Consider the following 23457-nt stretch of genomic DNA (forward strand, 5'->3'; position numbering starts at 1 on the left):
TGTGCAGTTTTCTTTCCAATAAAATTTCAATATTTTCTTTTAAAAACAGTGTATTATTATAAGCATTGTTCGTTTATAAATCTTTAACTTTACTTACTTCTTCGTCAAGATTTTTAACCAAGTTGTCCCAGTTGTCATTTATTTCTTTAATAAGTGCATTATCAAATGATCCCTTTGATTCGCATAAAAAAGCAAACATATTGTCTAGGTTAACGGTGTCCTGTTGAACTGAAGCTCTCGCAGTATTGCTTTCAAAATCATTCTTATCGGAATGTGGCTTAGCTGAGGCGCGAATGTTATCTGAAATATGAGCCAGCACACTTAGTTCTTCTTGTATTAATCTGAAATATTACACAGAAAAAATCTATTATCTTAGTGTATATCTTGAAGTTTTATAAAACCCCATACATCTTTCTACTCCTTTAAGTTCAGGAGAGAATAGACTAAACTTTCTTTTATATTGTTGATACTGGACATTTTAAAGTCAGTTTTGGTCTTATTATTTACTAGTTGGGAATTTATTTTGTAACAGCAGAAATGCGTCTGCTCCGGTTAAACGATTTATGTGAAAGTCACCTACAAATTTTTAGGTATTCAGGCTAAGCCGCATGGCGAGATGTCGATTACGACGGCAGCGGAACGGCGTAATAATGTTAAACTTATATGTAATATGAATATAGTTAAAACGCAATGAAAAGAGAGTATATTGAAGGCGCGTACAAGTTAACAAAGTAGTTTTTGAGTTATTTAGACTTTATTATGATTACTTTGGATCTGATTATGATTGTCTTAAAAACTAACTTAAGCTTACATTTAGAAGGGTCACGGCAGAACGCTGACGATGCGCCTCTTGCCGTGCTGCGGCGACCACTTGGCGTACGGATCTGCTGAACGTGCGCCTCGTGACCTTCTTTGCCGGCTGCCATTTGTGCGGATCAAGTTATTAGGCCGTTGGGTGTTGCAACTTTGTTGCACGAGCATCCGGCTTACCCGATTTAACTTAGCTTGTGTTAACTCCTCCCTCAACTAAGTGAAGAGCGTACTCGGTTTTCCTAGCGTTTGCTTGTAGGTTCATTTCCTCTAAAGACACCATAGTTGTTGGTGTAGCGTCGTCAAAGTTCACCGGGTAGGTTCCGGAGATAGAATACGATGAGCTCGACTAGCCTGAGATGTTTACAGTAGCATCGTTGATGATGATGGCGCCTACGTATATTATCAAACGATTATCAAATCAAATACAACCTTCGGAGCTGTCCCCAGGAATTTTATACTACATGCGTTTCTATTGTTGACCTAAGGTGTCGTAATTAGTGTTTTGATGTGTCCAAGGTCAGTGAGCAGTACTTTACGTATGTTGTCCTGTTTAAATAAGTGTGTCAATATTACTGTTGCAGCTGTAAGGATCGGCATTAAAAACGCTACGAGTATTAATGTTAGTCTAAGATAAATGAAGAAGTCAAAATTTTAATTTCAATTCTATGCGTATTTCCTAGTATCAGTAATATCTTATTTTTGCTTTCACTACGCTATTAACGCAAAGTGGGGTCGGCGTTTCTTTGAATTAAGCCAAATCCTATTACTCATATTTTTACCGTTTTTTTTCCTGTTCGATTTTTCTGACTTTTCTTTTACTAGTCTATACGTTATCTGCAGTCCTTTTTCCAAATTACTGTATTGTTACGAATGAATTGTTTTACTATATTTGATTGTTGTAAGCAGAATCAGACTAACAGTGCCGCTTATCTGTTTGTGAAGTTTCATACAACTAGCATTTTCTGCTATTGTGCTGTGAAAACTTTCGACTTGACCGTTTGAAGACCGTTTGTAGATTTTACCGTCACAGAACTTAGAGACCTTTCATTGTCGCAATAAATACACTATTATATACACACTATTAGATATACAACATTAACACTTATTGTTGCGAAAAATATTTATAAGTTGCAAGATTGGGTTTTCGATGTCTACGATTGCACTTGAGAAAATTGGCTGAGTCACAGCAAACTTTGAGAATTTTTTATTTGATGTGTAGAAAATACACCAATGGGTAGACGAGGTGGTTAGGAGCATCGTGAACTTCAAACATAGCTGCAACTTCTTCCGAGACCATGAAGCAAATGCGTACTGGCATATAGCTCCTTTATCTATCGAGGTAACGTCAGCGACAATTCGGTTCAAAAACGTTTTTATCAGAAAACAAAATCGGAGAATGAAACACAGACGAGTACAACGACCAAAACGGGGATTAAGTTCTACAACTGCCAGGGGTTAGAACATATATCGAATCAGTGCCCAATGCCCCAAAAACGCCACAGATGTAGGACATGCAATAAAGTTAATCCGAACAACGAAAACTGCAGTAAACCGAAAGTGTCAAATGGGAGCAGTAAATTACGACGATTGTGTTTCGAAAACGAACCATCAATACCAGACAAGTCTTACAATGCCTTTCTAGACACAGGTAGTCAATCCAGCCTTGTCTCCAAATCACTTGCAGATCGGATAGACGCTGAACGTTGTTTTTGTACTATGACCAAAAAGGATATCTCGGAGGGAAACGCACGTTATACGAAGCTATTACACTTGATTTGGCGATCGACGGAACTCACAGAGCAAATATATATAGCGAATTCCTATTGGGCGAAGATGTCATCGTTTAACCGGACATCCTGTTTAAAGTGGACAACAGACAAGCAAAATTCGAAAGGAAAAACGCAATTCAAAGCCTTTGCTCACTCACGACAAATTACTAAAGCTTTTGTAAAATTTGAGGTGCGATAATGAGAAGATTGTAATACAGCAGCTGCAAAATTCTTATTCATATGTGTTCATGCCAGAAGGGCGCAAACAGTTGAGCGGCAGTGTAAGCGGCCAATGCTTGTACTCGAAGCTCCTCCACGGCTCGCAAGCACCGCTGCTCGCGCTCTCCTTCTCTCCTCTCGCTCTCCTCCCTTCCCGCAAGGCATTCACCACTCCGCGGTCCCGCGGTATTTCCACTGTTAGTGTTAAGGTAGTCGTAATTTACAAGTGCGTGAAGAAAGTACGAAATTTTTGTGAAGTCGATCTCGGGCGTTTAACTTCTGGGAAAATCAGCAGCAGCCGCAGCAACCACAACCACAGGAATCTTTCCGCCCACTCCAATTCATGGTCCTTCGAGCTTCGAGATAAATCCTGATCCTGCCAGCACTCCTTGCGGAAAAAATCAAGATAAGTACGGCTTTAAATTCTATTCCGTCCGTGGTCGCCATTTTCGTTTTTCCAACGGCGTTCATTCTTTCCGTCCATCCGTATAAAGTGAAAAGTGAAAATATATAAGTACATGCGCCCAGCCACCGTGATTACTTCTTTTTTTCTAAGTGCATAAACAAGCACTTTGCCAATACCGGCCCCCTAATTCGTCTCACGGTGATCCGCTGGTATCCAAGCGCATATACATATATATATATATATACACTGTCCAAAATTCACTATTATAGTCCGCTGCTAAACTGCTGTTTTTTTGCCTCATTAAAATATACAAACGACAAAGTCAACTAAAATGAATTCAAAATTGTACATACGCATACATACATTACACACATACATTACACATTAGCGACATACATTGCGCAGATTATCTGCATTCCCTTTAACCAAAGTGTGCCAAAGTTTACATTGCCTGTTTCCCAAGTGCCGACGCGGAAAAGGCGTATAACCAAAGTTTACCTAAGTTTTGATTGTTTCCCGTCGGCAAATCCATACCACAAATAAAATTTATTCCAAGTGCCGACGCGGAAAAGGCGTTTTATTTTCCATCAATTTTTGTCCGTAAATTTACAAATTAATTTCCGAACAATAATAAATAATATTAAGAACAAATTTTATGTCTAAACTCCAAATAATACATACATATTCACATACACACAGTCGCGACTTACATAGACTTGCCAAGCGCAAGTACTTTCGTCTCCTCTTTGTTCTTTATTGCCCTGACAGAAACCGGCGCATAGCGACGAGAGAATACCCTACAATCGAGACATAAAAATAAAATAAAAAAGTCCGACGACAAAATTATAAAAAAAAAAAAAGAAAAATTTAAAAAATAAAAAAGAAAAAAAATGAATCGATTATTTAATAATTATTTAAGCCAAATAATAATTTTTTACAAGCTATTTCTGGCTCCTATTTATGGTTCCTAAATTAAAATAAAAAAATTGTCGCGATTACTCCGTTGTGGTTCTAAATCCGGTAGCTATTTTTTTTATAAATTTATATATATTTATAGCTATTTTCTAGCTATTTTCTATATATTAGCTATTTTTTTTTTTGCTTTTTCGGGATTTCCAGTCGGTAGCGATTTTTTATAAATCCTTGGCTATTATCCAGACTCCAGCTGGTAGCTATTTTTTTAAGCTATTTTTCCAGAAATTGCAATTCATAGTTTTTTTTATATATAAATTTGAGCTATTGTTTTTCTAGACCACCAATATAGCTATATCTTCCTGTGGACTTCACTCCAGCTGTTGGTTTTTTTTTTTGTGAATCCTCCTAGCTTTTTTTTCACACTGAATTTTAGCTATATTGTGCTTCATTTAAGCTTTTTCCTGTTGATTGAAGATCTATTGGGCCTTATTTCACAAAGATTGCGATTTTTGTTTCTTTCGTGCTCCAATCTCCAGATCCCAAGTGCAACTTTCTCCCGAATTCCGACGGGATCCTTTGTCCATCCAGATTTGGGTTCCCTCTGTATCTGGTTCTTTTTTTCAATTCCACATTTTTTTTTGCGGCGTGCAGGCCTTCTTGACTTCCTTCTCTTAGGGCATAGCTGAGCATGCCCCTAGAGGGAGACAAGAAAAAGACACCCGCACCTGGAAAAGAACAAAAGTTCAACCCGCAATCTCCGCTGTCCACTTGCGGTAAGCCAGCACCCAAGTCCGTTAGTCCCAGGGTCAAAACCGCGACTCCCACTCCGAAAGCAAAGGTTTTGCCATCGACCAGTTCGAAGACAACTCCTAGGTTGGTCATTTCCCGACCAGTGACGCGAGCGTCTAGTGAGTCTTCTCTATCGAGAAAATCCGAAAGTCCCTCCGCTGTCGGGACTGATTTGCTCCGCGTCACACGCTCTACCACAAAGAAAATGGCATCCTCTGAGCAGCCAACGCCCGCAAACGCAGCGTTGCATAAATTCATCGCCGTCAGCGATCGCGTAAGCCTTTTCGAAGCGAAGATCAACACTCCTGATCAAGCCTCTCCGTCCCTACACACGGTACAAGTCCGTCTGCAACAGGTGCGAGAGTATGAAACATGCTCTGACCTAATGGCCCAAGAAGGATCCCTCGACACAGTGCCTATTCTCCAGGCCAAATATGACTACTGCTACTCAGTATACGAGTCATGTGCAGCACAAATTGGCGAAACAATCGACAGAGCAACGCCTCAAGTCGCGCAAGCAACCTCTCAGCCGCTAATTTCGTCCGGCTGCCGCTTACCTCCATGCGACACGGAAGTCTTCGATGGCGACTACCTCCGATGGCCCACTTTCCTGGACCTATTCACGGCAATTTACGTAAACAACCCCAGGTTGACTCCGGTCGAGAAGCTATTCCACCTCCTTACGAAAACATGTGGCGAAGCAAAAGCCATCGTGGCGAAATCTCCTCTCACGAATGATGGTTTTGCTTCGGCGTGGGAGGCGCTGCGAGATCGGTTCCAAAACAAGCGACTTATAGTCAACAGCCAGCTCAAGCTCCTTTTTAACTTGAGTTCAATTTCGCAAGAATCTGGTCATGCTTTAAAAGAGCTACAATCCACGATTCAGGGGTGTTTAACAGCACTAGCGCATTCCCAGGTATACACAGAAAACTGGGATTGTCTCTTGGTTTTCCTTTGCGCGAGAAAACTGCCCAAGCAGACCCTGTCCTTATGGGAACAGTCGCTAACTACCAAATCCGAGATCCCAGCTTGGGAAGAAATGAATGCCTTCCTGAGCGAAAGGTATCGGACATTGGAAGCCATCGAAGATATGAAACCGACTCAGGCAGTTCCAAAAAGGCTTCAATCCTTCGAGACAAAGGTCAGCACCAAACAGAAAGGGTGTGACTTATGTTATAAGGAGAACCATCTGGTAAGATTGTGGACGCGTTTTCTTCAAATGTCTGTTGACTCGCGCTCCGGGTATATAAAAAAGAAGCAGCTATGTCTAAATTGTTTTGCCAGAGGTCACCAGCTACGTGACTGCACAAGCACACACAGCTGCTTTACATGTAAGGGCAGGCACCATACGCTGCTGCATCGCAGCCCCCCAAATTCCGAAAATGCGAGTTCCTCAACCTCGCCCCCTACACAGCAACTTCCGAGACCCTCTAGCAGAAATGCATCGGCAAGCACCTCAGCGGTGCAAACTTTTTTCGCGTCCGGCACTTCAGCCGTCCTACTGAGCACAGCGATGATTGACGTGTGCCATTTGGGGACGAACTACCGAGCCCGAGCCTTAATCGACTCGGGATCCGAGGCGACGTTCATTTCAGAACGCCTGTTCAACCTCATCAAGTTGCCATTCCGCAACACCCAGACCCAAGTCTCCGGGTTAAATCATTCGGTCTCCGCGAAATCCTCGAAGCTGTGTCACTTCGGGATTAGCTCTCCTACTAAGCCAGGTCTACAGCTAGACACTGAAGCGTACGTCCTTCCGGAGCTCTCAGGCAAACTGCCCTCCTATCCGATCCCTCGGAATTCTTTGAAGGACCTGCCCGCACTCCGCTGGGCAGATCCTACCTTTTTTGAGAGCTCTCAAATTGATGTACTGATCGGGGCTGACATTCTACCATCCATAATGATGGATGGCACCCGACAAAATATTTGCGGCTCGCTCCTGGGCCAAGAAACTATTTTCGGGTGGGTGCTAACGGGGCCGATTTCCAAGGGTAAGCCGAAACGGGTCGCATCCTTCACGACCCAGGTGCACGAAATAGGCGACCCTGATTCGCTCGACACGCTTCTCAGCAAGTTCTGGGAGGTGGAGGATCTACCAGTAAAGATGGTAAAAGAGTCGGACTCCTATTGTGAAAGGAACTTCCTCCAAACAACAACAAAAGACGCAAGCGGGAGGTGCGTGGTGACGCTCCCGTTCCGGGATCCCGAGAATACCGGATCCGATTTCGGATATTCAAGGTCCATTGCGCTAGCTCAGTTTCTTAGAAACGAAAATCGTTTAAAAAGAGACTTTCCCTTAAAAGAGCAATATGACAGCGTGATCCAGGAGTACCTGGATCTGGGTCATATGAAAGAAGTTCCGCCGACTCACAATTCTCCCTCGTATCATCTTCCTCATCACGCGGTAGTTAAGCCCGAAAGCACCACTACAAAGCTTCGCGTTGTATTCAACGCTTCAAGTCCGTCGGCAAATGGGACCAGCTTAAATGATATTCTTCATGCTGGTCCAGTCCTACAATCCGATCTAACGATCCAGGTCCTGAAATGGCGTTATTTTCAATACGTCTTGAGTGCAGACATTACGAAAATGTATCGTCAGATCTGGGTCGATCCAAAACATACCCCGTTTCAAAGAATTCTGTTCCGAAACAAGGAAGGAGATATCCGAGACTTTGAGCTAAAAACAGTTACCTTCGGGGTCAACTGCGCCCCCTTCCTCGCCATTCGAGTCTTGCAACTGCTGGCAGAGGATATCCAAGTGCCATTTCCAAATGCCAGCCGCATCATCCAGCAGCACATGTACGTCGACGACGTTCTGGCAAGGGCGAATTCCGTAAACGAAGCCCAAAGTTCAATTCGAGAGTTGCAAGCAGCCCTAAGTGCCTCCGGGTTTCCGCTAAGAAAGTGGACCTCGAACAACAAAAGCGTCCTTAAAGACGTCCCGGCCGAACACCTCCTTCATAGCGAGTTCCTCGACATCGATGCCGAAAGCACGGCCAAGACGCTCGGTATTCGGTGGAGGGCAAAGTCCGACCAATTCTATTTCGTTCCTCCAGACATAGTTGTGGAACCTTCCTATACAAAGCGAGAAGTTTTGTCCCAAATCGCTAGGTTGTTCGATCCTGCCGGGTGGCTCGCTCCGTTCATAATCCGTTCAAAAATGTTCATGCAGGAGATTTGGTTGCAAAACTTAGGCTGGGACGATAAGCTTCCCACTGAAATGTGTCAGCGGTGGCAATCGTTTTTAGACGAGTATTCCGACCTCAACCAGATCCGCGTTCCGAGATGGATCTGGTACCAGCCTGAGGTAATCATAGAGCACCACGGTTTCTGTGACGCCTCTCAGAGAGCCTATGGAGCGGCTATATACATCCGCGTCGAGATGGGGCAAAAGATCCTGACTCGCCTGCTTACAGCCAAAACACGAGTGGCCCCGGTAAAAACCGTCTCCCTTCCTCGGCTAGAGCTCTGTGTTGCCGTGCTGTTAACCGAAATGGTGACAGCAATCCTTCCGCACATGCCCTCCGCCAGTTCAGATATCCGCTGCTGGACAGATTCCACAATCGTCTTAGCCTGGCTACGAAAGCCTGCGTGCAACTGGACCACATTTGTGGCCAACAGAGTTGCCAAGATCACGCAGGCGACGCCAGTCGACTGTTGGGCACACGTTCGCTCAGAACAAAACTCCGCCGATCTAGCCAGTCGAGGCGTATCCCTACATGAATTGGCAGAAAACCATCTCAAAGCGACTCTCTTCCAGTGACAGAGCTAGAGCAGCGCGCGGTCAATGTGCATTTTGTCAAGGCCCCGTCCATCGACTTTCTCGAACGTTTCTCCAAATTGGACAAGGCCCTGCGAGTTCTGGTCTATGTTCAACGCTTCCTTAAACGCTGCCGCAAAGGTTCGTTTTTGCCCAATTCACGCCCTACAAGTGAAGAGATCCGAGGGGCAGAACGAACTCTGACCTCCATTGCGCAGCGCAGAGCATATGGCCAAGAGCTTCAACATCTGACCGAGAAAAGGCCTCTTCCAGTGTCAAGTCCTTTGGTGAATTTGTTCCCGTTCATTGACCAACACGGCCTTTTAAGGGCGTGCGGTCGTCTCACTGCCTCCAAAACCCTGCAATATGATGAACGTCATCCGATTATTCTCCCCTATGACTGTAGACTGTCGCACCTCGTCGTCCAATTTACTCACCAGATTACTCTTCATGGCGGTAGTCAATTGATCGTACGCCTGATCCGATCGAAGTATTGGATTCCTAAAATCAAGAATCTGGTGAAGGCTGTGGTCAATCCGTGTAAGATTTGCACGATTTACAAGAAGAGACTCCAAACACAGCTGATGGGCGATTTCCCGACAGATAGAGTCTCCTTCTCGAGGGCGTTCACCTACACGGGTATCGATTATGCCGGCCCTTTCGAAATAAAAAATTATACAGGGAGAGCGTGTCTCATAACGAAGGGATATGTTTGTGTGTTTGTGTGCTTTTCCACGAAGGCTATCCATTTGGAACCCACTTCCGATCTAACAACCGAGAAATTTCTAGCGGCCTTTGCTCGTTTCGTAGCGAGGCTCGATTGTCCTCAGCGGGTCCATTCGGATAATGGTAAGACCTTTGTGGGGGCGGCAACTTTGATTTCCAGGGACTTTCTCCAAGCAATCAAAGAGTCCGTGACTGATGCATATAGCCATCAGGGACTCGTATGGCGATTCATCCCACCAGGGGCTCCACATATGGGGGGTTTGTGGGAAGCAGGGGTGAAAAGCTTCAAAACCCTGTTCCTTAAATCGACGTCAGTCCGCAAATATACATTTAAGGAGCTGGCGACGCTTCTCGCGAAGATTGAGGCTTGCCTCAACTCTAGACCCCTCTCCCCTATGTCCGAAGATCCCTCAGATTTGCTAGCCCTCACACCAGGCCATTTCCTTATTGGAGGGCCGTTGCTTTCCACGGCGGAACCCGAGATAAAGGGCGAAGCCAAGTCGATAATAAATCGATGGCAACACCTCAAGGCACAACATCAGCAGTTTAGTGCACGTTGGAAAGAGGAGTATCTTAAAGAACTCCATAAACGAAACAAATGGCAATTTCCGACCAGGAACCTCCAAGCCGACGATATGGTAGTTGTCAAGGAGGACAATCTACCACCGAACGAATGGCGGCTCGGCAGAATCGTTTCTGCCTTTCCAGGAGCCGACGACCGCATTCGAGTCGTTGAGATCCGTACGTCTCGCGGCACCATAAAACGCCCTGTCCACAAGACTTACTCACTTCCTCCAATTATGGCTCCTCGTCCTCGTGCCACCCAGTCGTTGGAGAGCAGACGTACTCGAGGTATTAAATCCTACCGCTGCCGAGTCTGCTCTGGAATCCATCCTCTTCGGAAGTGCAACAGGTTCCACAAACTGAGCGCTGAAAAGCGCCTTCGGGCAGTACTTATTAATAAGTACTGCTCAACTGCCTCAGGAGGAGACTGCCGAAGCCAAGAGGGATGTAAGAAGTGTGGAGGAGACCACCTGAAGGTCGAACCCAGCCTAAGGATCCGGACACCTATCCGAGCTCTGAGCGACGCCGCCAGGGCCAAGTTTGACGGTGTTCGTCTCGCGGACGAGCGCTTCCACCGGCCGGCCTCCGTCTCCCTCGTGTTGGGATCAGATGTATATGCCAACTTGATCCAACCAGGGTTCCTAAAAATTGAGGATGGGTTGCCCGTCGCGCAGAACACGGTGTTCGGATGGACCGTTTCTGGAGCGTGCACGGAATGAAGAGGCCGATCCTGATGTCTAGCCGGCCAGGGATACCTTTGCCTACGCAAGGGGGGGGAGAATGTTCATGCCAGAAGGGCGCAAACAGTTGAGCGGCAGTGTAAGCGGCCAATGCTTGTACTCGAAGCTCCTCCACGGCTCGCAAGCACCGCTGCTCGCGCTCTCCTTCTCTCCTCTCGCTCTCCTCCCTTCCCGCAAGGCATTCACCACTCCGCGGTCCCGCGGTATTTCCACTGTTAGTGTTAAGGTAGTCGTAATTTACAAGTGCGTGAATAAAGTACGAAATTTTTGTGAAGTCGATCTCGGGCGTTTAACTTCTGGGAAAATCAGCAGCAGCCGCAGCAACCACAACCACAGGAATCTTTCCGCCCACTCCAATTCAATATGCATTAGCTGTTGAATATAGCATCGAAATTGAAGGCAACCAACTTGTTTTGCAATCACCGAGCCAAAACGTGAAACGTTAAACAGAATAATCGAAGAATTGCTGCGCCATGATATTATTCAAAAAACCAACATCCGAGTATGCCAGTCCTGTAGTCCTGACAAAAAAAGAATACTTCTCTGTGCCTATTATCGAAGAACGGCTTACAGATGCGATAACAATTCGATATTTCACTTCGCTCGATTTAAACAGCGGGTACTATCAAATTGCAATCGCTCCAGAAAGCAAAAGATTCGCCGCATTTATCACCACTGGCGGTTTCTTTGAATTCAAGAAAATTACATGCGGGCCAAGGTATAAGTTAAAGCAATTAATGAGTAAACTTAAGTCGGTATAAGTCACCCTAGAATATATTTATATATTTTTTTTGTTTCGCACGGGTCCCACGGTACCACACCTCCCGCTCAACCGACCGAGGGGCGCTGCCATGTATCGTACGGCTCGATTCGCGAGAGGATAGACGCGATATAGAAAAGAGAACAGAAACGACGAAATGAAAATAATGTAAGGTAACTCTAATAAATATTAGTGTTAGTAGGATCTAATTATGTACAAAAAAAGTTAAAATTGATTGCTTTAAGAGCGGCAGAAGGTCAAAATTACACATAATAGGATAAAGTCTATTATAGTCAGAACATAATTCTCTGTAAGGGTCATGCAACTGATAGTTAGATCTACAATGATTTAAGATAAGGGTTATGTAGTTTCTAGTGAATCTACTTGGAACCGAGAAGTTAAACCGACTAATCAAGTCGGGACTCTCAACATCACCACGAATAAGCTTACATATAAAGACTGTTCCAAGCGTAGTTCTACGGTTAGCTAGGGAAGGTAAATTAAATAAAAGTAGTCTACTGGAATAAGGAGGTTATATACGGTGTGCATCCCAATTTAGGCGCCGCAAGGCAAAAAGTAAGAAGTTTTTTTGGACCGATTCAATAAGGTCCGAGTGGAGTACGTATTGTGGACTTCAAACAGGTGATCCACACTCAAGAATCGGACGGACTAGCGAAGTAAATAAGGTCTTAGTCATGTAAGGATCATCAAATTCCTTGGACCACCTTTTTATAAAACCAAGCACACCCTGGCCTGATTGGCAATAGTCGAAATATGGTCAGAAAATTGTAGTTTAGGGTCCAGAAGAACAACAAGATCATCAACCCGTGTTATTCTGTCCAAAGGGCACCCACTTAGAGTGTAAGTCGTACGTATTGGGTTGACACGACAAAAGGTCATAACTTTACACTTGGAGCCATTTAAGTTTAATATGTTATCACGGCACCATATTTGAAAGCTGTCTAGATCGGATTGTAAGTCCAAATGACGCGAAACGTCCTTGTGCTGAAGGCATAATTTAACATCGTCTGAGTACATAAGTACACGCGAATGTTTTATTATTAGGGGGAGGCCGTTAATAAATAAGGTAAAAAGAAGCGGACCAAAGTGGCTCGCTTGTGGGACACCGGGTGTGATTCGGAAAATACAAGATGGAGCATTTTTAAAGAGGACTTTTTGCGTCCTGCCATTCAGATAGCTTGAAATCAAATTTAGAAGATCAACAGGGAAACCTAAGAGATCAAGTTTCCTTACTAGAAGGTAATGATTAACAGAGTCAAATGCTTTACTAAAGTCAGTGTAGATAACATCTGTATTACGAAAGAAGTTAGCTCCAAGAGGTTAGTGGTTGTAGATCTGCGTTTCATAAAACCGTGCTGACACGGTGATATGATTGATCTACAAAGGTGCTGCAAATGAGGAGTGATAACATTTTCGAAAAGTTTTGGGATAGCCGACAATTTAGAGATTCCTCTGTAATTGCTTGCATCCAGTTTGCTACCTTTTTTGTGAAGAGGAATCACAAAGGACTCCTTCCATATATGAGGGAATTGTGAAGATTCCAAAGATAAGGTAAACAGTTTCAGTAGAGGCTTGCACAAGGCTTCCGCACAGAATCTGAGCACACAGCCAGGGATTCCATCGGGACCTGGCGAAAAGACCGGTTTAACACGCTGAAGATCGTTAAGCAGTGAGCTTTCGTTTATAGTGGGGCAAAATATTAGATTCGACTTAGATACCGCGTAAGAGGCGTAAGGCTGTTTGGAATGAGGTAAAGTAGAATATGTTGTTTGAAAAAACTTGGCGAATAGATCGGCTATTGCCTGATCCGATGTAACCGTAGTGTTTTCAAAAAATAGCGAGGAAGGACAAGAACTTGTTTTTCGCTTAGTGCTAACGAAATTATAAAACTGTTTCGGATCCTGTGAGAACTGGAACTGACAACGGTTTAAATAATTTCTGTAGCACTGAGCATTAAGCACCGAGCGCTTACATATTTAGAAAGGACGGACTGAAAACCGGTATTTTTAAAGTTTGTATAAAGTCTGGACCTTACATTTCTTAGGTGTGTCAACTCTTTATTAAACCAAGGAGTCAAAAAATGATTTAATTGTGGTATAAAACATTTTAATGGCATCCGTCATTATGTTGCAGAAGTAAAGATCGGACCAATTAAAGCCAGCAATAAAATTGTTTAGCCTTCGAAAATTTGCTTGCGAAAACAGTGAATTCGCTTTGTTTACTTTTAATATCGTACCTATGTCGATTGCCACCTCGATAGTAGGATGATATGGATCTTCAGGTTGAGTAAGAGGTGCTACCCTGGACAGAAATATACTTTCAGGACTTGTTACAATACATAGATCCAAGAGGGTTTCGAATATAATTAACTTACGACAACGATAAATCGAGAAAGCCGTCAATAAAGTCATGTTGTGCTAAAGGGAGAAGGATATTCGATTCTTCTTCTGGGGACCACGTTGTGCCAGGTATATGAAAATCACCTAGACCTACCAATTGGTCTCTGTCGGACAGTTTATTTAAGATGGATTGGATAGCGAACAGATGATTCTGATATTCTGAGAATACAGAAGATGGTGGAATTTTCGAGCAACTAATATTAACTGATCTGTCGGAAAATGACAGCTGTACGCATAAGAATTCAGAGTTACGGGACTCGTAAAATAATTACTACTCCGACGCGATGGATCTAACCGCAATTAAGACTCCACCTCTCCGTCTGAAGGGACGGTCATATCTATGTATAGTGTACATACCTGGGAAGACTTCGGAGTTAAGTATTTTCGGCTTTAACCAAGTCTCTGTGAACACTATTATATGGGATGCGAAAAAAATGGGTATCACAATACAATTTGGTTAGTTTGCTACGCAAGGCTGTATCATTTTGATAGGAAATAGTAGGATTAGATGTTAGTTTTTCGAAGAAGAGGAAGAAGGTGAAGATTCGGATGTTGCAGTGGTCTGACCACGTGAGGGAAGTTTTCCCTATTTTTGATCTTAGCTTCGAATTCTTTTACCACCATACTATCCGGCCAAAAATCACCCGAACATATGGTCGAAAAAATCTCGTTTCGGACAGTTATCTTGAAATATGATATGTCCATACATACGGCTACCGCCCAGAGGGTAGCCGTAAAGCCGGGAACAGCACAGTGCGATACACCTTTACACATAGTAAAGCGAATTCCAGATTTTACTGGTACTCAGAATGACGTGGCATGGAGGCAATCGGCCACTGATTCTTTTGAATTGTTTAAAAATTATCCGGGCACTAGCGGTCACTTCCAGGCCGTTACAATTATTAGAAACAAAATTAAAGGACCAGCGCGTGCGCTGCTAGTTTCGCTCAGCACAGTGCTTAATTTTAAAACCAATTTGGCTACATTAGACTGCTCATATACAGATAAAACATCCTTGCGCCTATTACGACAGGGACTTGAATCGGTCCGTCAACCAACCAAACCCTAATGCAGTACTAAGATGAGGTCGAACGAAAATTAACCCCGTTACAAACAAAATTGTCATGACATATGATGATGAAAGAGCCACCTTGCTTAATACAGAGGCTAGGGCTGATGCCCTTAACGTCACTAACCTTAGCTAGTGTATGTGCTAGAATATTTCACAAGAATAGTAATTTCATCATTTTGGGAAATCATTGGTATTTCATCATCTTGCATTATTGCATACTGCGTTGCTATTGGTCGGCTGTATTTTTGTAGCTTTAGCATCTCCCGTTTCAGCGCGGCGGCAGCGTGTGGATGCTCTCGCCGAGTGCGGTACGAAGGTTAGCACGGAGAAGAAGTGAGTGACACAAAATAATTGTGTAGACCTTCGGTGCCATAATAGGTTTCGACTTGCTAACGCAGGTCGGCGCGGCTTTAGATCTACGCAACAACGCAATTAGGTATGGAAACGTATCGGAACTGCTAAAATACCACGAATGCGATACTGTGAACTTCACAAATATCGATGACGTAGAAGTCCCAAGCTCGGTGAAAGCTGAATTCAAAAAAATGATCCTAATGAGGCGCCTTCTTTTAACACCTCGATCATTGCCACAATTCGTACGGAGTCTAACAAACCCGTATATTCAAAGCTATATCCTTACCCCATGGGAGCAGCGGATTTGTTAACACAGAAATCAAACAGCTGTTAAAGGCTGGCATTATCCTGCCTTTTAGGTCGCCATTCAACAGACCAACATGGGTTGTTGACAAAAAAGGAACTGATGCCGACGGAAACAGAAAAAACGAATGGTGATCGATTTCACGAAACTGATTGAACGAACCATCGCCCATCGACAAGTATTCCTATGATTTTAGCGAAATTAGGAAAGGCAAACTTAAAATCCCTAGACTTAAAATCGGGGTACCACCAGATTTATCTGGCCGAAAAAGACCGTGAAAAAACAGCCTTATCCATAAACGGAGGAAAGTACCGTGTACCCTTTGGACTAAAGAATGCAGGAAGCATCTTCCAAAGGGAGATTGCCAATGTGCTACGCGGACAAATCGGGAAAATTTATTATGTCTATGTAGACGAAATAATAATTTTCTCCGTAAATGCAGCTGACCACATTGAGACAGTACTAAAATGTCTACACCAAGCCAGCATGAGAGTGGCACAAGAAAAAATATTTACATCAAACGTAGCCAAAACAGACCCGCAAAAGGTAAAAACCATTCCAGAGTACACCGAACCAAAAATTTGTTTAGCCTCAGGTCGGGAAGCCTCATCGGGAAAATTTATTATGTCTATGTAGACGAAATAATAATTTTCTCCGTAAATGCAGCTGACCACATTGAGACAGTACTAAAATGTCTACACCAAGCCAGCATGAGAGTGGCACAAGAAAAAATATTTACATCAAACGTAGCCAAAACAGACCCGCAAAAGGTAAAAACCATTCCAGAGTACACCGAACCAAAAATTTGTTTAGCCTCAGGTCCTTTCTTGGACTGGCCAAGATAAAAAATAATATTGCATATTGACATATTGCATTGAGAGGGAGTGTTGAAAATATGTATGCAATAAAGTCAATGCACTGTCTTTCCCTCTCTTGGTTGCGGTACCCGGACTCTTATTCTAGGACTCCCATTAACTTGTAGTTTGGCTGCCTACGTGCAATAATAATGTACTCTAGATCAGTCACAATAAATATTTGTATGTGTTCGTATATTTTCAAAGTGTTCGTGGAAAATGCCACGCTTTTATTTCAGCTCATCTTCTCCGGGATATCGATTATTCGCCGAGGATTAAAATTGATTGAAATTTATTTGCATTAATATTTATATTGGAAATAATATACAAAACACACTGAGAAAAATTACAAAAAAAAAAAGTAATTATAAAAAACAAAAAAAAAATATGCACCGGGGAAAATCATAGAAGCTAAATAGATATAAGTAAAAAATTAAAATAAATTAAGAAAATCAACACTGAAAAAACTGAAATATGTAAAATTAAATTAAATTATATTTTCTTGATTTATAATATATTTAGAAACTAGTCAATGCATCTATTTAATTATAAGTTTTCTTTTCATTTAACTTACATAAATAAGTCTTGATCTAACACCCTACCTTGGATAAATCAAATTTATTATGTATTAATTAATATTAGTTAAATATTAATAATAAATATTGTTATTAATTATAAGTCACCAAAATGAATATAGAAATTAATATTTAAAAATATAAATACTGAACTCGGTTAATGTTTCTCCGGACATAGGGCATATAATTTCCATTTTAATTAATTTGCTTCCTCCGATTTTGTATACTACCTTCTATATTTTTTTGTCGCAAGCACGCTCAATTCTTGATCTTATTCATTAATGTCTGTAGCGAAACAGTATCCGTCCAAGCAAAGCCACTACCACCAACGATATCGAGCTGGAGCCGGATTATAAAGCGTGCACCCGTCAGTACAGGCTCCCTTGCCTTCCATCACTTTATTTCGTTACATGTAACATAATTTAACACCAAATTATCTGTACACTAGAAAATACTCAATTGAACCTCCTGTGAGCGGTTGGTCCCCATATTGCCCCGGCGACGAGTTTGGCTGTAGAAAAATAGTTTTACGAATTTAATGTTGTTAGCTACCTAGGCTAGGACTTATGCAAAATAAATTCAGTTTAATATTATAATTCGGTAATTGTAGACGTCTATTATTTAGATCGTTCTTACAACTGGAATCGGAGGAAGTTTTTTCGTAATGTTTGTGAGCCTAAAAAATCCAGTTTAAATAGATGACATAGATCTCAACTTAGACACGAAATTCGATGTGATTTTAGATAGAACTCTTTTACTAATGGTAGACATGAAAATTACAAAGGATGGTACTGAATTCATACCAAGACAGGCAGATAGAGCGAGTGCTCAAAAAGCAGCTCGAAGATGGAGAGCCGGGCACAGTTCATGCGTCGAGTTGCTGAACGATTTTCAGAGCTTAAGCATGATATCTATAGAGCAAACAGCAGACAAGCTTGACACAAAGTTTTCACATTTGCCACATTCGAAACGAAGTGTTGTAGAACGTATGATAGAAGAGTAAAGGCCGAAAAGAAACGTTAATTCTCCGGTCGAGATGAAAATCGTACTTACAGATGAAACAACAGTGTTTCAACATGCTCGACGTATTGATTTCACTGAGCAGAAGGTAGTAGACAAGAAGGTTCAATAATATCTTGACCAAAAGATTATAGGCACAGTTCTTTGGAGTGCGCTTCACCTATCGTATCGATATCGAGAAATAACAAGGAGGAAAAATTTTCACAACATTGGATTTACCCAACGGGTATTTCCATGTTCCGGTAGAAGCTAACTCCCAAAAGTATCCCTCATTTGTTACACAGAATGGACAACACGAGTTTTTGTACGTGCCCTTTGGCATATAAAATTCACCAGCGGTGTTCACAAGATTTATATTTGTAGTTCTAAGAGAACTCGTTTAGTCCGATCACCATTAAGTCTATATAGTGACATATTCACTCTATATATAAAAAGCTAATGCCGATCTTTTGGAAAGCTTCACTCTTCAAAAACTTCAAAAACAACATTCTCCGAAGACACCAACTGCTTAACGGTAACAAGCTTAATGATCCGATAAGCTTGAAATATAAAGCTAAGTAGAGCATAAAAGACTTTTGTAAATCCTCAGAAAAAGTTTTGTTGGGCCGAAAGAATACATATGTAAATTAGTTCATAACTGGCCTCTGGTGAAAACTTATCAAACAAAGATTATAAAAGGAAAAATATATTTTTTTAATTAAATCAATCACCAAAAAAGTTTATTGGCGCAGTCGGTAGGATACTGAAAAAGTTCTAGTAAGCTCGTTATCCTTTAAGAGAATAGAGAAAAGTTGTACGACCACCTAATCTTTTCTGATTGTACCCGCGAATTGGCCGCAAAAAAGTGATTTCGGTTTGTTTAAAGTGACTTAAATCGGTATCCGCACTTGTTTTGTGGCCTGCTTCGTGAACTGAGACAGCCACTAAGGCGTAATACACTTAAAAGGTGCACAATGCAGTTCGCTAAGACATAAGTCTTGACATACTGTAGCAGTCTGTGAACAAGAACAGAAACTAACTTATAAATAAAACTAAAATGGCGTTAACAGCGGAAAATCTGTCTCAATTACTTCGGCAAATACGCCAAATATTGCAATTATCTGGAGACCCATCAAGTCTCAGCTCGTTCATTAGACGTATCGAATACCTGTTGAACTTATACTCTTCGAAAGACATTCGACAGAAGGCACTCATATTTGGAGCCATCGAACTTCAAATTGTCGGAGATGCGGAAAAGGTTTCCCAATTAGGAATGCACAACGAATGGACAACTTTAAAATACGCCCTAATCACGGAATTTAAGACTCCGACGCCCCTGGAGGAACTACTAGGAAGGTTGTTACGCACACCTTTTAAAGGTAACAACTTACGTCTATTCTGTGAACAATTAGAACTGTAATTATAAATAAGTAAGCATTAGAAGATGACTGCAATAATATAGCGGTTTATATACAAGCATTTGCAAGTAATCACCAAATCGAAATGGACCATAAGTCTATACCCAAAACGGCGTTTCAACCAAACATGGTCACTATCAGTATACTCGCATGCCATTTGGCTTAAAAATACTCCTGCAACCTTCCAACGATGCATAAATTACGTCCTAAAAGACCTTATTAACAGGCATTCCCTGTTTATTTAGATATTTAGATTCAACATCTCTGAACGAACACCTAGACTCAGTGAGAAAGGTTTAAAGAGGCCAATATTAAACTACAACTGGACAAATTCGAATTAAAAAAAAAAACAAAAAAAAATTCTTAGGTCATATTATAAGTCCATACGACCTAATAAAGAGAAAGTTAAAGCAATCGAAAATATCCAGATTTTGCTAAGATTGCAAAACTTCTGGCAATATTTCTAAAATAGGAGCTTTACCTAATCATGTAGCAGACGCCTTGTCTCGCGTCTAAATTGAAAAAAACATGGGCGATGTAGAAAATATTTCAACAGCTGCAACATCATCAGAAAGCACGAAACCTACATTGAAATTACGGAAAAACCAATAAACTATATTGCAAGACAAATTGATACCGTAGAGCAAGTATAGACAACGAAATACTTTTTCAAAACAAAACTGACCATCAAATACACTGACATGACCCTGACAAAGGCAACAGATATCCTCATTAAATACTTTTTAAATAATAACAGTGATATTTATCTGGAAAACGATAAAGACTTTTTAGTTTTTCAAAAAGTATATCGAGAAACCATTTACCCACATAGTAACGTGAAAATTCTGAAAAGAATCATAAAGTTAAATGAATTTTATGTCTTATCATGAATTTAAACAATTCATTGTTACTCAACATTCTAAATTGTTACACCCTGGTATAAAAATTATACGATTATTTAAAGAAACTAACTATTTTCCCGATTATAATTCTAAACGCGAAATCTGTAACCTTGCAAAGACAGAACATAGACCAACAAAACTAGTTTTCGAAATAACAACAGAGACATATTACCCATGAGATGTTACCATACATGTTATTGACTTTTTGCAATTGACAACGAACAGCCCAGAAGTACTAAAGTGTCACAGTTCAAACTATTAGCAACATGTGAAGTGTTGACAGTTCAGTGTTTAAAGAACTGATTCAGCAGTCTTTGTTACAGGAGTTGGACGGAGAGCATAAACAGATGCTCGAGGAGGCTAGGAATAATATAGAAAAGTTGCAGTTAGAAAACAGGTCCATAATTTCCCGTTTGACTTGACCGCCATTGACACTTCTCGCACTCCAGCCGTCTGGCTGTCGCTAGGTTGCTCTGCTGCACCCAGATTTGTGGAAAGCAGCTGTCCGTGCTGTCTTGCAGTGCAACTGCAACTTTGTTTTAATGAAGTCTTCTTAGGATGGTTACGTTGGGGAGTTGCTTTCCTCCCTAATCGCTGGCCTTGTGTTTAGTAATTATATCAGTGATAGACAAAATTATTACGGCTAAAACCGGAGCAATGTTTTATTACCAAAGCGTAAGCTTTCGGGTCTTGAACAGAACTAAGGTACAGAAATATATCGAAGCATAATTTGACAATAGCTCCAATGTATCATTACCGCTGCTGGACGTTCTTAGTGCGGAGCTCTGAACTGTGAAGCTGCTTAGTTGCTAGGGTATTGTTTATGTGAAACTACTTAATTGCGGAATTATATATATTCAGATTTATGACCGTCTTCGGTTATTCTAAGCTTATCAATTGTTTGCTGTATCTCGACGGAGGCTCGTTTCCCCCTTTCCTCCTAAGACATTTGGGCAGCGTTCAAATTATCAATGTGGTAGCTGTTCTTCAGTAAAGAGGTGATCATTTCAGAACAGATGGCGGCCTCATTGTCGCAATATTTTGTTCTGATTTTGGGGAAAAAGTTGAATCAATGGACCTGTGACGTCCACTATCGTTCTGGACAGCACTGGTTGTACTATCGCAAACTTAGAGAACTTTTTTTTTTTAATTCATATTGGAGCTATGATTTGCTTGTAAATTGTCACCTTGTTGGAAAGTGACAATTTACAAGCAAATTTATAAACCAAAAGAGCTTTAACACTTCTGCACGTATATGCATTCTCATCCCACTCACATGCTTTGTAAAGGTGAGCCTCCGATCCAGGATTACTCCTAGATATTTGGCTGAGTTTGACTGTGCGACAGGGGTAGCATCAATGAGCACAGCCGGTAGTGTTCTCCGTTTAAGCGTGTAGCACATATTTGCTGATTTGTCCCTATTGATACCAATGTTCCAGCGCCTTGCTCATTCCCCGAATGTGTTCGCAGCGGGACCTCTAGGTGACACACATCATCTGCAAATGTGGCCAAGATTGACACCCGGGTAGGCTAGCATCTGGCCGCGGCATGTCATAGCTGTACAAGCAGTAAAGTAAAGTACCCAGGACCCTGTGGTACTCCGGCGGTAACATCATGCTTATTTGAGAGAGCCGTATGGAATTGAACCGCAAACTTTCTCTTTTCGAGGTACGACCTCAGGAGGGCGAAGTAAGATGCAGGCGGCGTATGCTTTATTTTTAGCAGGATACCGGAGTGCCACACCCGATCAAACGCCTCACGTACACGGAAGAGTGCGTTGCAGTACTCTTTGTTTTCAAAAGCCGATAGAATTTGCTTGAGCAAATTTGCTCCAGCACAAAAACCAAACTGGTGCTCGGGCAGGATACCCTTGGCATCCATAATCCTGACCATCCGAGTGGCAATCAGTCTCTCAAACACGTTCAAGATCGAAGGGAGGAGACTGATTGTAGGACACAGGGCTCTGTTCAGGCTTCCCAGGTTTGAGGATCATGGAGATGATACCGAGCTTCCACTGTGGGGGAAATATTGCAGCCTCAACAAAGCGTTGAATAACAACGTAATTTAGAGGATCGCACAACTTGGTAGTGACTTTAGAGTGGAGTTGCAGATAGTATCATGCCCTGGAGCTTTTTGGGGTTTTGTTTTGCGATGACGTCGGCAATCTCGCTGGGGGTGATTTGTTGAATCGGCAGGTCCATTTGGAGCGCTTGGGACAGCTGCACTTGGGTCCATGCACCACTACTATTAGCCAATTGCGTTTTTTAATAGCGCGCATAGCATATCATAGCGAGTGCACATTCGGTACCAGTGTTGGCAAGCCTGTCGTCCAACCAAGCTGACTTATGCTCAACCAGGGCGCGATATAGCACACTCCTTGCTCTTTTCAAGTCCGCTAGCGGGTAACCCGACCTCATCCATCTTGTGCGTTAGAGCTTCTTTTCAGCTATGAGGAGCAGAATCTCTCTGGTGATCGGGATTTTAGCTGTTGAGGGCCTCTGTCCCGGATTAGGGTTAAGTGTTGCCAGTGTGGCTGCAGCCTTGATTATATGGGTGAGAGTGTCAATAGCTTCATCTAGGTACCTTGGTGTAGTGGAAGTGGACTAGGCTGCATTTGACCAGGATCGCTGCACCACCTTTGGCGTTACCGTCGCTTGGGTCGTTGGCAGTGTAGGACTCAAATCCAAATATTTTTGGTGCCTGTGCACCAGCCTTTTTTATGTCCACTATATTTTTGATGCTCTGCATCATCAGGCATATGTCGTCTACTTCAGTAATGGAGGGTACTATAGGAGGTGGTTTAGACTGAGCCTTGTTGAGTAGCAGGGTTTGACGGTAAGCATTAAATTTTGAATTTCGGTTATTAATATTATATTTCTAGCCAACAGTACCTCATACAAGTCAGGAGTGTCAACCATGTTATTTTGTTTTGCTTGAATAATTCTGTTAACTGCCTCTGTTAATTTATTAATTTTATTTTGTGTTTATGACTACCTTCCTATTATTTGACTCTATTATTATATATTATTACTACTAGATTCTTGAAGGCCAAAACAAATTTCTCTGTTCCCACACCAGTGCAACACCGGCCGTGATAG

General features: G+C 42.1%; 1 protein-coding gene across 1 annotated transcript in view; it reads right to left on the reverse strand.

Moving 5' to 3' along the window:
* Positions 1-236: 236 nt before the first annotated feature.
* The window catches only part of LOC116800951 (myosin-I heavy chain), a 661712-nt gene continuing 638491 nt past the window's right edge, over positions 237-23457 (reverse strand). The window contains exon 12 of the mRNA XM_032717811.1: positions 237-300. Coding sequence (XP_032573702.1) covers positions 297-300 — 4 coding nt within the window. The 3' untranslated portion in view covers positions 237-296. The remainder of the gene's footprint in view (positions 301-23457) is intronic.

This window comes from Drosophila sechellia, chromosome 3L (genome assembly GCF_004382195.2).
Source record: "Drosophila sechellia strain sech25 chromosome 3L, ASM438219v1, whole genome shotgun sequence".
NCBI lineage: Eukaryota > Metazoa > Arthropoda > Insecta > Diptera > Drosophilidae > Drosophila > Drosophila sechellia.